The 14,421-nt window shown below is 38.1% G+C and overlaps 1 protein-coding gene across 10 annotated transcripts in view; it reads right to left on the reverse strand.

Annotated features, from left to right (window-relative positions):
• The window catches only part of Ptp99A (Protein tyrosine phosphatase 99A), a 138,180-nt gene that overhangs the window by 25,449 nt on the left and 98,310 nt on the right, over positions 1-14,421 (reverse strand). For 3 of the 10 annotated variants that reach the window (XM_089257523.1, XM_089257519.1, XM_089257517.1), the window contains exon 2: positions 7,625-8,354. The exons of 6 other annotated variants lie outside the window; for them this stretch is intronic. In XM_089257523.1, the coding sequence (XP_089113649.1) occupies positions 7,625-8,075 (451 nt within the window). In that variant the 5' untranslated portion in view covers positions 8,076-8,354. Of the gene's footprint in view, positions 1-7,624; positions 8,355-14,252; positions 14,418-14,421 lie in introns of those variants that run through there. One more of the 10 variants, XM_089257521.1, reaches the window with a different exon arrangement.

The following is a 14,421-nucleotide window of genomic DNA, read 5'->3' on the forward strand; positions in this document are numbered from 1 at the left end:
TTAAATGGGCGACAAGGTTTACAAATTTGCATAATAGTTGAATTTAGAAAAATAAAAATTTAATTAAATTAAATATTTAAAAATATTGATTAATTTCGTTTGCTTATTGTTATTTTGATCAGTTTAGAGGTCTACTAAAATGTAACAATATTTATTATTAATTTTTTAAATATATATATTATTTTAATTTAATATTTTGTTTTATTTTTTTTTTTTGTGTTTTTAGTTTCTACTGCAAGGGTTTTTTTTTTTTTTTTTTTTGTAATTTTTCTTTATATATTTTCATTCAAAATTAAGATACATAAGCATTCACTTTAAACACTTTTGCAACACTACTATGCCTACTATGCCTCAGTTATGGCTGAGCAATATTTTGAGAATAAACAACGTTTTGCTGCCTTTAAATGGGCGATGAGGCTTACAAATTTGCAAAAAAGTTGAATTGGGGAAAATAAAAAAATTAAATAAAATTAAATATTTAAAAATATTGATTTATTTTTATTATATTTATTTCGTTTGCTTATTGTTATTTTGATCCGTTTAGAGGTCTATTAAAATGTAACAATATTTATCATTACTTTTTTTTAAATATATATATTATTTTAATTTAATATTTTGTTTTATTTTTTTGTGTTTTTAGTTTCTATTGCAAAATAATATTTTTGGAACATTTTTCTTTATATATTTTCATTCAAAATTGAGATAATAAGCATTTACTTTAAACACTTTTGCAACACTGTTACACCTGCAACATTTATCCAATACATAATAAATTGAAGCTTCTCTGCATAGTTTCAAGCTAAATTTAAAGACAAAGCTAATAGGGCCAGCCTAGTCACAATTTTGGGGGCATTTTACCAACACTCTTTTGCTGAAGTCTCTCTTTTTTTAGCTAATTAAGCGCGGGCACGTGGGTTCATAAACAATTGAGCTATAAATCCAGCGGCGCCGGCTTGTGGCCATACATGTATGTGTGAAAGGTTATCGACAGGAAGCTGCACATGGTCGCACCATGGTGCCGCATGGGAGGCAGTGGCAGTCCGGCATCCGGTGGCAGCACTCTGACGATGCTTGAGACACGGAAACTGTTTTAGGTGGCGGCAGACGCAGCTATCTGCCGGCAGGAGTTGGCCACAAAAGAAGGCATCAATGTCACGTTCAGCATGTCGAGTTGCTGCACCACTAACAGGGTGTTTATGACTTTAAGCAGCATACACACAACACACACACACACGCACACACTCCCACACACACACGGCAATAAGTCAGGCAGACAAAAGGCAGCCGCCTACGACTGACTTTCAAGTGCAAAAAAAGGCCTTCAGCCGCTGGGGACTCTGACTGATGCTCTTGTATAGGTATTCAGGGTTGTTGTACTGTTGTTGTACAGTTATGTTGTTGCTGTGTTTGTCTGGCGCTCAACTGTTCATGCTGAAGTGCAGTTAGGCGGAAGTTGTTGCCCCGGCAACCAGTTTTTCCTCTAGCCAGTATCCATATTTTGTTTCTTTCTTTTTTTTTGTTGTATTTATTTTTGCCTTTGTGCACGATCCGCACTTAAAAAGGGTTTATCTGTTGATATTCAAGCTGGCTTCGCATTGTTGCCAGCCATATCAACAGCCCAGCTAGACTAAAGTTTCATAAATGAACACACAACAATGCCCTCGATAAGTAGGCAACAATCTGCCCCGGCTGTTTATTAAGAACTCTAATGGAGTCGGGCTCGAGCACAGAGACGTTGTTTGCTTATGGCTGCTCTCATAGGTTAGAGAATGGGCGAAGGAAATATGTGTGTGAATATGTAAAATAATATATTGTATGTAAGTTTTGTTTTCATTGGATGCTATACATTGGTATCATATTAATAGCTAATAAGTATGAAGCGCTTCAGATTTTTGTTTCATATAATAAACTATCAACTATTCATCTATTTCCACAAAGGTTTTTCGTTTAAAATTTTTTGTTTAGTAGTATTTAGTGTAAAGCAAAAATGAATAAGAGAATTTCTTTGTGCTAGAAATCGATTATAAAAATCTATCTAAACTCTACGAAGTTATTCTCTACATTTTAGTATTTTTTTTGTGCCAGATATCCATTATAAAAGTTTAGCTAAACTCTACCACGTTCTTCTCTACTTTTTGTCTGCCTTAGCCAACCAAGAACATATGCCAATACACAAATTTAGCTATGTATAGGGTATCTAATAGTCGAAATAAAAAACTTCTTCTATTTTTTGAGCTTAAGGTGAGGCCTTAGGAGGCTCTGCAGCCATAAAAAGAGCAGCGGAGCACACATGTGCACGAGAGAGTGAGAGCAGGAGAAGGTATAGAGAGAGAGAGAGAGATTCGGAGCGGGAGGCAAATTAAGAGATAGTGAAGTAAAGTCAGGCACAGACAGGAACCTGGCTTATCAGCTGCATGTTTGCCAACGCCTTGAGCACGTGCACTCGCCTGGCGCCCGTTGGGTATGCAACGCTTTTTGCACGCACTGCCGTAGGCGCTGCACGCAAGCGTGTGCGTGTGCATGTGTGTCTGTGTGGCCATGTCGCAAATTAAAATCAAGACAGCTAAATGATTGATTACTTCTATTTTTTGTGTGGAAGTGGAAGTGGAAGCAGCAGCAGCAGCAGCGACGGCAAAAGTTCAATGATTTATGCTTTTTCTTAGTTTTCTGCTGGTCTACTAAATGATTGTTTTCTGCTCCTTCTGCTGCTGCTTCTTACACTATTTTGCACTTTTAATGTATTTTTTGACAAGTCATGTTCATAACTCAGTGTCCTGTAAAATTTTCTACAAGTGACGCCCACACACACACACACACACACACACTAAAACTTTTGCTGCCAAGTTGAAGTGCAAAGTTAGCTTTGGCCAAGCTTTTTAGCCATTCGCTGTGTGTGTGTGTGTGTTTATTTGTGTTTATTTCTTGTCAGGCAAATCATTTGTCAAAAAACGCTGCAAAACTTTTGGCTGGCTGTTTGCTGTTGACAAGCCAAAAGTTACGTCAATTTGTATTAGCCAAGTTTGCGCCTGGACCAGAAAACTTCAAGTGGCCAAAACTGAGATTCGAACCAACACTGACGATACACCAACAAATATATATATGTAAATGTGTGTGTATTTTAAAATCTATTTAACGGCTTCACTTCACATTTAACTTGTAAGCTTCAACACAATAAAGAAACAAAAATTTATATATATTTTTATTTTTATTTTTTTATATTTATTTTAAGCAACAGCTTCATATAAATACAGGAAACTTTCTGGCAGGTGCAGCGTCAAAGTGGCCAAGACAAGTTTAAGACCCAAGAAAATTGAATTTAAAATATTAATTTTCTGTTTTAATAAGAAGTGAAAATCAAGGCAAAGAAACTGCTCTAAATGTAATCAAAAGAATAGCTGAAATATTTTTTGCTTATGATATATAAACTAATTGATTTCGTTAAGCTTTAGCCAGTAAAACTTAAGGGGAGATTGTACTCTATATAAACCATATAGGCATTTCTACAGAAAAGTAGAGTATGAGTATATATGTATATACCCCAATTTCTATATAAGCTCTGAGTGCAAGGTGTACTGAAAAATCTCCTACCCTATTTAAAAACGTTGTAGAACTTAGAACTCTTACCTATGACAGCTACACATGGTACCTCGGCGAGAATTAATTATCTTAATGCTGCCCCATAGAGTTGGGTGAAACTTTTGTCAACTGCTGTTTGTCATTGTGCCATCAACAGGCTGCATCTGACAGATACTTTTATGCATTTAATTGCAAATGGTAGCTGCTCAGCGAGGCGCTGCATGTTGCCTGTTGCCTGTTGCCAGTTGCAAGCAAACCAATTTCAATTTCATGCCACTCGGCGGCTCTCGACTGCCCCAGTGCCAAGCGGGCGACGGCATGTCTCTTTATTCGCTTCCTCTGACATTGTCTCGCCGTCCTTCTCTTGCTCACAGGCAACATCTGAAGACAGGCAGTTGATGAGCTGCACTTTTCAGCTGTAGCCGAAATTGTGAAGGCAGCCAACGTTTCAACCTTTCAACGTTTCAGCGTTTCAGCTGTGTCTTCAAATGAATTAACATAAAAAATTAACTCAACAACAGCTCTGAAAACTTGGCAAACTGCGCTGTGGACCAAGAAGAATTTCCTTTCTGCCAGTTCTGGGCGAAACAGGTTGTAAGAAACAATTAATTAAACTAATGACTTGATAGAAATTTTCGCAGTGCACGCTAAATGATTTGTAAAAACCTAATTCTTAGCTGGTAGTACTAGAGCCCTCAGCTTTATTATAGCTGAATAGAGAAACTTGAGCTTTGATTAGGCTTTAATTAAAGCGAAATCATTGATTAGAAATTTAGCTTAATTAGGGCTAGAAATGGGATTTCAAAAAAATATCTTAAATTCAGCAAAGTATTTTTAGAAATATTCATTTTAATTACTTTATTTTATTTTAATACCTTAACTTCTGGAAGACACTGTGCATGGCTAGAAATTTTCGAGAAATTTACTGGTATTTGTTGCGTAACCTTGTAGTTGGATAATATATTTTTACTTTTGCCATACATACTATACATATACTATATAGACTTGGCGCTCAGCTGAATACGAAATGAATTGGTTTGACTGCATCAATAATTAGCGCTCGGAGAACGTTTAGAGCAGGCAAGACTCGGCAATTGTTCAATTCGCAAACTGCGTAGTCTGCGACGATGTGGCTGTCACTCGGCTCATTTGCATACTCTCTCTCTCGAAGAGTACTGATGTACATATATAAATATAAATATCTCTATGAGCTTTGCCTTCACTTGGAAATGACTAAATCGCAATCTACACTTGGCTGGCGCGAGGCAAAATTTTATCACAAAAATTAATTAAAATATGTAAACATAAAAATTATATTTGCTTGATTTAGTAATTACTTATAGTAACTGTGGAAAATTAACACAGTCATTAGGGCTATGAAGAGGGGCGTTCCTGACTAAATTATAGTTGGGTTTATGACTCAGTCAGCTGCCGCATTTAATATTAGTAATCAGGGGACTTGAGTACCTCGTTAGATAAGTATATAAATACAGGTTTGCGCCAGAGTCCCAATCCAAAATGGGCCAGGCCTCATAAAAGTCGTTAATATTAGGTAACGTTATGTAAATTTCCATAATTCTTGCCTAACCAAAAAACTAGCTGTAATAATAAATTGATTTGAATTCAAAGCGCGAATATTTTCATCTATTTTAGCAGAGTTCTTAAAAGTTAGGGTCGTAAAACCTAAATATAACAAAATGCTGTAAGAACTTTTTAGTAGATCTCGAGATCCATAGATTGGTGTTGTTAAGTAAACATAAGTATATTAATAAATATCTTTATTTTCGTTCGATAAACAATATTCTAAATTTTCAGAGTCAGAATCTGTTTAAACTGGCTTTGAGTACAAGTATGAAATAACTATTTATTCACTTAATTTCACATATACTCAGCTTTACTGTAAGCTCCTTGCTTAAGCTCACTTCCATGTCACCTAATTAGATTTATGCACATATTTTCATTTGGCCTTTTTTTTCAAGTTCAGGGTCGTTAGTTAGTTTGGATAGGGATTTATCCTTGGACTATTGGAGTGCTTTGCCCCAATTTCGTACAATTGGGGTCATTTGTTTTGATTTCCCCTGGCCACAAATCAAACGCAACAACTACAAAAAAAATCAACTAAATGCATTTTAATTGAAGTTTTGCGTGTGGCCACCGAATAAGCGCCCACAACAGCCACGCCCAATTGGCAGCCAGTGGCCTGCAATTTGCCAGCTGTCAGTCGCTGGCGCTCATGCAAAAAATATTTTACTTGCTGACACGACAGCAACAAAAACAAGATGAGAAATAATGCAAATTGCGCATACGCCACGTGGATCCAGTGGGTGAAGTGCTTTATTTTAGGGGGTGGGGCTTGTTGGAATTGAATGCGGGGCAGCTGAGTTGTCAGCGGCTTTGAATTTTAAGCCGGGCCATAAAGATAGCGCATAGCTAGAGCTTAGCAATAAATACCAAATAATTGTGGCCCATAAAAGTTAAGTTGTTAATTGCTTTGTTTGCTTTCGGGCAGCCAGCGGGCATCGCGTGTGCCGTCGTATTCAATGAAAACCTTTGACGAGCTGTTTGTTGTTACTCTTGTTGTTGTTGTTGTGGGTGTCAATTCTCGGGCATATTTTATTAAACGCGATTCCGAAAAACTTGGCCCGCAAAAACAATGTTAAATAATTTATTCCACACAAAATGCTGAAAGTTTTTGCGTGAGAATTTAGCCATATTACACGTTAACACCCCTGGAGTGGGGTAGGGAGTAGTTGTATATATGTATGTATGTATGTGTGCAGAGTGTGAGAGAGAGAGAGAGAGAGGCGGCGAGGCGTGGTGGAATCCGACAAGGCTGCGTGTTAAGCCGGAAATGAAAACTCTGTTAATTGCCATGAAGTATGCAAAGTATGAGCAAAGTTGTAGTTGTTGTTGTAGTTGCTGTTGTTATTGTATCTATCGATAATAACTGAGCAACTGCCTGCCTGCCTGTCCGTCAACTTCGGCCCTCACCGCCCGCTGTGATTTTCATTTCGGTATCATCAAGTTTTTCTAGCAAAACTTTTTGCGATGTCAATGAACTTCAATGTGCCCGGCGGGCAGCTAAGCGTGGCCATAATGGAAAAGTCTTGTACAGTAAACACCCATCGAATGCAATTTATAATTATTTAATGAGTTATTGGCATTCGTAAAAAACTCAATTCGCGCTAAGTGCTTTGGGATAGTCCTTTAAAGTATCCCAATTAAACGGAGTGGGAGCTATTAATAAAGTAATACAAATAAATCGCTGTCTGGAATTTGCTGTACTTAAATGGGCATTCAATCTAGAATAATTATAATAGACTTAGATGAAAATGTATGGAAAAGAGATGCAAAATTTAAATTAAATGAAGGATGTTTTTTTTTTTTTATAGATTTTAGTTAGATTGTATATACAGATATGAGTAAGTAAAGATGCAGAAAGACACACAATAGTAATGAATATCGGATATGGCATATAAGATATGGGATATTGGATATAGGATATGGTATATAAGATATGGGATATTGGATATAGGATATGGTATATCATATATGGGATATTGGATATAGGATATGGAACAAAGAATATACGTATATAGCACATAAGATATAGATATATATGGTATACATATATAGATTGAGAAATGAATGCGGGATATATATACATACATGAGTGGACATATACATATGTATAAAAGTGGTAAGTCATAGAGAGACCTATTATTATAAAAAACTTGTGATATATATATATTTCATATAATAAATATCTTTCATGTTCGATCACTCAAACTTCTAGCTGATCTCAGCTCTAGATGTATTGTGAATATATTTTTAGACTTATATTAAACTGACTTCCTTTTGGTTTGTGATCTCATGCATTACATTGCCTGCAGTGGCTGAGTCAGCAGTTTCTGTTTTTGTATAAACAGTTTCAATTGGAGTAATTGAATCAGCACTTCGAGCGCTTGGGCCATTTGATGGCGATCTCTGGTGCGTCATAGGTGGATAAAGTTCTCTTCGTTATTAAAATTATTTACTAACTAATTACCATAACTATCGTCAACGGCTGCATAGGGGGGCGTGGCATCGCCAGCTAGGCCCGTCGAGTCCATGGTATCGCCCGCAACGGCGACTGCATTGGCAAAGGCCAGGGTGGTGGCAGGAATCGCCGGCGGCTGGTCCTGCTGCTCAATGGAAGTGGGCGCCGTGGCGCCAAGCGTCGAGGCGGTGGGGCTGTGCGTGGCTAATTTAAATTCAGTCTCAAGTGTTTCCAAGCCGGAGCCGTCGACCTCCGCATTGACTAGATCCAAGATGCTGCGCTCTGTGGTGCTGCTCTCCAGCAACAGCTCTGGAGTGGTGCGACTGCTGCGTGTGGTGCTGCTGGCCGTTGCCGGCGGCGGTGGCTGCGCAGTGCTGGGCAGCGCTGTGCCACAGTGCTGCATCGCCAGGCAGCTGAACAGCAACAGCTGCAGCAGTGGCAGCTTCAGTGGGCGTGGCATTGTTCCAATACGCGTTCCAATTGGAAGCAGAAGACTCAGTCAGTAGTCGTGTTGATTTCTGTTTGTGCGAATTTGTTGTTTTTGTGCGCTGTGTTTTGCACCACTGTGCAAAGCAAGGCTTGTTCTATTGTAATACTTTTGCAATGTACTGTTTGTTTTTATTAGTTGTTTGTTGTTACAACATTTTCTATTTGTTAGTTTTATTTTTTTATTACAATTTGTTTTAGTTTTTTCTAGCTAAAGTTTTTTGTATATGCTTAAATGATTTCCATTTTTACACTGTCACAAAATATTGTAGAAATATCAATTGAATTGCAAGCTGTTAAAATTGTTATTGTTGTTGTTGTTGTTGTTGTTGTTGCACTCTATTTAAAATAACAAGTGCAAATAGAGATGTAAAATTAACAAAACTCCACTCGCTGCCGTTGCTTTACATCATAATTTATTGCATCTTCTTCTGCTTTTAGTCTCAATTCTTGTTTCTCTTTCGATCGCCCTTTGTTTTCTGACTTTTTCTTTTGCACGCCGAGTTCAACCCGGTTCAATCTTTAAAACATGAGGGCGTGGCCACTGCCGCTGTCGACGCATCAAAATTCCCCTCTGCCTCTCCCCTTCTCTCCTCCTATTCTAACTTCCTTGCCCTGCTCATGTGTGACCATATAAATAAAAATTATAAATGTGCCCATATAAAAACTGTCGGAAGCAAAAAATAAAGTAGAGGGAAAAAAAAACTTGTAAAGCGCTTGCAATAAATTGAGGAGCCCAGCGTCTGTCCCGCTGACATGTGTGCAACAGCTGGCGGCACTCGCAGACGGCTTCATGCCTCATGTCGCAAAAAAAGCAGAAAGATTTAAACTATAGGTCGAACATAGGCGACACAGGTGTACGCTACTTCATGTTGAAGAAGTTGTCCACAAAATTAATGGCAGTTGAGCGCGCAGTTCAGGGGCTGAGGCGAAGGTAAACAAACAATAACGTGGCTCAGTTAGTGTAGTACAAAGAAGCATGGAGAATGGGCTTTACACAATTTATATTATATCTGTATAATGCTACAGAAGCAACTGATCAAATAACTTTGATTGAATAACCAAAGTAGTAAAAAATAGATAAAATAGAAGTGAAGTACTATATATCATATAATATATAGTAGCAGCTCTTATAGCTAGCTTAAGTAATGAAATGGTTTGATGTAACACCGTATGGAAAAATCTGGCATTCTCTAGCAGCTCAGCTTGCACGTCATTCATTTTCAGTCAAACTTGGTAAATGGCTTAAAGAGTCCAATTTCTTATTTCTTCTTCTTCTTTAAAACAAAAGGTTTTACTAATATGTAATCCAAAATCCATTTACTTATCCATCACTTGTCAGTTAATCCATTTCTCTTATGTGATTCAGCAAATTTTCTAACGAGCTCTGGTCTCTGATAATTGGATCAATAATCAATATGCTGTTTGCTAATCTGCTGGAGGCAGGAGCTCAGCATAAGCTGCGCATATGCTCGAGCTCTGGAGCAGTTGGGGTCAAAAGGCAAATGCTGTTGGCTGTCCATCCAGCTGCCAATCCAAGTGGGCTAATTATCCGCAGCGACGACTAACCTAGTCCAACAACTGTCAATCATGAGTGCAGCAACTAATATGCCCCGACCTCAGCAACTTACTCTACACTGCCAGCCAAAGAAAGAGAGAAAAGGAAGTCAGATGAACGGGGAGAGTGTGGGGGAGTGGGGGGAGTGGCTGAGAGGTAGCTGAACAAAGTGCAAATTACAGTGCGCTCGTGCTGATTCATTGAGAACGGGCTCGGCACGCCATGTGCTTGGGCTAAAGTGTTGCTCGTGACTGTTGAGCAGCCGGTGCTAATTAGCAGCTCATCAAACTGCAGTCGCATGCAACAAAAATGCGAAATAAAATACAAATCATAAAAAGAAAATGAAATAGTAATAAAAAATGGAAGAACTAACGAAAACTTGGGCTGCTTACGCGTTACCATAAAGCAAAATTATCCATAAACCCAAAATATTCGCGTAACAAAATGTGACACATAAAAGACGGACAGATTGACGGGCAGACAGCCGGAATAAGAGCGCACTAAAAGATAGATATATGTATACGAATATAAATAGTTAGTAGAATGGCTGACTGCTGTATCTGCGGCCATAAAAAAGATATTGGAAAACGAGTTGACGTGCTTGGGGTCCCAGAAAATTGGCCAATCAAGCGTCAATTGTTGGACCTTTTATGGATCTAAGACGGGTAGCGAAAAGTTAAGTAGATATAGCTTATAAAATGGCAACCAATTTGGAAATGCCTAACGAGCGAATACCCTGTAGAAAGGAGCATGGAGTCAAAAATAGCTATAGTCTATTAAGTTAATATAGTTAGAGACAATTAAGTCGTAGGCATAAGCTTATGGACCCAGCGTATAAAATGGCAAACTGTTTGGAGATCCCTAATAAGCAAATACCCTATGAAGAGCTGCAGATAAGCTCTGGAGTGTGGTCAGCATCTCTACCCATGTGTACAGGGTATATAAAGGCAGAACTAATATTCAAGCAGCTTTCCCATTTATCTATATACTTGTATCATATATAATAACAATAAACAATAATAATATAATATTATTACAAGCAGTCCATCGACGTCAATGCACGGGGCCAACGACTTTTTAGGGTCACTTCGGAAGAATTTGATTAGCAGATAGCAGTGAGTGGTCGCTGTGGCATGTGCCGCATGTGTGATTGCAAATGTAATTGAAAAATTGCCCACTGTTTGCTGTCAAGTGCAGAAAAGCGGATGGGAACACAGACATGTGTGAGTGCGAGTGTGTGTGTGTGTGTGTGCGTGTATGACCCATAAATGGAAAACATGCATAGACAAACACTGACACAGTCACACACACACACACACCACATTGAAGTCGTGGCGAGTTTTTTTATTATGGTCGCTAGCCATTTGCCGAGATAAGCTCTATTATGCCTGTCATACACATAAACAATAATAAGTGACCTTTTTGCGAGTGTGTCAGTGTGTGCGTGTGTGATTGATAAAAAGTGAGCATATTATCGTTTTACCAGGTAACCAATGCTATAGCTGCCTGCCTACCTCTGCCGTTCGCTATGAACGGAAGTAGAAGCTACGAATATAGTAGGTCACATAAGCCTAAGCCGATTTCCCATTGTATTCTGAACAAACATATAAATATACAGAAAATATAGCTTTATGGAGCAGCACAGCAAACGAAGGCAAAATAATGTGGGCGGGCGACTTTGTTGCCAACCCGTGAAAGTGTGTTAAAGTGTGTCTCAAGTGTCAATAAATATCATCTAATTGGGCACTCAAGTAACTGAAATGATATGGCTACAAATTGAGCTGATATGATGGGCAAAGTGTGTGAATATAAACCCTTTCAAACTGAAGATTGAAATGTTAAGCTGAAGTTATTTATCACATAATATGGCATACGATTCACACTAAAAACACAATATTTAACTAATCATTTGTATGACAGCTATATGAGGGAGTAATATATTTTGGTTCGTATTCATATATGTTGTTTCCACACTCAAAGCACGCATCTATACGAAATTTGATTGAGATAACTTCACAGTTGACCGAGTTCACATAGTCAGTCGCTCGGTCTGGGCTGTTCTTAATGCATATTCGATAGTTTGGTTTCCCTAAGCAGCCATTGCCGAGGAGGGAACACAGCTTCGATGGTTTTAATAGGCGTGAGACTGTTTGATAACCCACATATTGACTCACTCAAGCATTCGCTTTCGAAAAACCCAAATCAAATAAGTCTAACACACTTCCTATGCATACAGCGACAGCGAGAATGTTTATTTAGTTGTATTATGTTTATTTTTTCTCTCTCCGGTTTTTGTGAATGGCCCACATTGTGTACTACACATTTGTGTGTGCCTTCGTGTATGTGTATCACAAAATGTTTGTTTGTTGTTTTTAGCGACTTGTCGACTGCTGTTAATTTGTTGGCCAAATTAACGTGCAACTCCCGAGTTATGACTGGTAGTACCATGGCTAAGGTCAGTGCACTAGGGATATCCACACATACACGCAAATATATACATATATAATGGTTCATATATATGGGTGGCTGCGCATGCACGGCAAACAGGATGCAGGATATGCGAAAAATCAATAGAGCCGGGCTGAGCACGTGGTGCCCAGAGCACCCTTTGCCAAAATATACCAAGAGTAGTAATTCGCAGCGCTACGCGACAAGAGAAACGGGCACACAGCGAATGCAGTCAGCTTCTTTAAGAATTGTGTCAGCTAACTGTGCTTTATCACGATATAAATACACTTATTGTTCTATTTGTGTTTATTCTTTGTCGGACATTCGCGTTCTTTTGCTAAATATGCTAAATTATGGCATAGTTGTAAGCAAGACAGAGCCGCAGTGACAGATACAGCGCGCGAGCGAGCGAGCGAGCGAGAGAGAGCGAGGCACAAGAGGAGACACACAACTCAAGCTGGGCTTCTTGGCAAGCATGCGGCGCTGTAGAATGTCAACAAAACGCACAGGGCACTCACGCTCGCTCGCTCACTCACCCTCTCTCGCTCTCAGGCGCCTCGCTGCTGTTCTGTGTTACATGCACTGCTGCCAATTCAGCTTTTTTCCCGTCAAATCTGGCTTTTTCCGAAGACAAATTGCGGGAAATATTTAAGAATTGCGGGAAGCGGGAATTCTGGCTTTTTTTGAAAATGAATTAGGCTTTTTTCGATTTTTTTTAATACTTCGATTTTTTTTAATACTGAAAACATGTACTTTGTATTAAATATTGTATATATTTTTTGTATATATCGAATGCTAATTGCCTTAGCCTAATATGTATATCGTTCGGATATGTAGCACTAACACACACTTAAGCTAAGTCTTGCACAAACCTCTGCGCGCACCATGGTTAACATGGCGGTTGCCACTTGTAAGAAAAGAGCATGTAGAATCCGATATGTACAAAGGGTATGATTTTGAAAAGAAAATCAAGTCTTTAAATATCGATGCAGGCCTCGAACAAGAAATTCGTGCTCGCTGCTCTTCTTTTGTTATTGAACTTATCAAGCAGCTAAAGCAGAGGTAACCAATTTTTCAGATTCTTCTACCGACCGTTAAATAATTTTGATTTTATCTGCAGTCTCCCCGACAATTTTAAAATCTTAAAAAACATTGACGTTTTTTCCGTTGATAAAATTGTGTCAACTAAAAAAAAAGTAATTACAGAATTGTTGGAACACCTCCAAGTAGACAGAATAGCCGACATTGAGCGGCAGTACTATGATATTAATCTAGTTAAGTGGGAAAACGTTAATGACAGCTCCGAATTTTGGAATGAAGTCTCCAATTACAAGGATTCTGGCGGCAACCGCCGATTCCTTGACTTGGCAGCTGTTGCCCTGCAAATGTTTTCATTACCATGGTCCAACGCGGAGGTGGAACGCGTATTTAGCCAGCTTAACTTGGTAAAGTCCAAGTTAAGGAACTCAATGAGCCTAAGCACAATAAACAGTATTCTTAGCATAAGGTAATATTTTATTGAGAGTGAAAAGATGATACCGATATATATATTACTTTTTTATTTAATATAACACACAGATATGGTTTGCGAAGACTGGGCAAATGCTGCTATGAATACAAAGTTCCTTCAAATTATCTTCGCATGATAGGTACTAACAGGTCGTACGATTCTGAAACCGATGCTAGTCGCGAAGAATTAGATAGCATGCTAAAAATCTTGTAAATTAAAAAAAAAAAAAAAAAAAACAATCAAACTATAATAACCGCTTTTTTTTAGGCTTTTTTGTAAAAATTTTCAGCTTTTTTTTCCGTTTCTTCCATCTAAAAACAGCTTTTTATTCTGGTAAAAAGTTGGCAGCACTGGTTACATGCTCTTTCATTCCGCTCTCTCGACTCGTTTTGAGCGAATTTGCCTGGCCTTTGGGCTGCGTACTGTTTTTTTTTTTTTATTGATTTCTTGAAAGGTACACAAAATGCGAATAACAACAACAACAACCACGCAGCGAACAAAGGCAACAGCAACAACAACAATAACAATAAGACTAATGAGCACACTTTTAAACATTATATTAATATCTATTTATACACATATAAATATATATTCTTGGGCTTTTAATGATATTGTTTTATATCCTATTCACACACTTTTATTGTCATAATTTTTTGCGAGTTGTAAAACTTTTGTATTTTTGGCACATATTTTGGGCACAAATATATGTATGTAGCTGTATATTGTATCTTTGTTGCTTGTTATTAGATATTCTGCACTTGCCACATATCAAAATTCACAACCACTTAAATTGTTTATATTTCA

Source organism: Drosophila navojoa, chromosome 2 (assembly GCF_054131105.1).
Source record: "Drosophila navojoa isolate 15081-1374.11 chromosome 2, UAZ_NAV_1.0, whole genome shotgun sequence".
Taxonomy (NCBI): domain Eukaryota; kingdom Metazoa; phylum Arthropoda; class Insecta; order Diptera; family Drosophilidae; genus Drosophila; species Drosophila navojoa.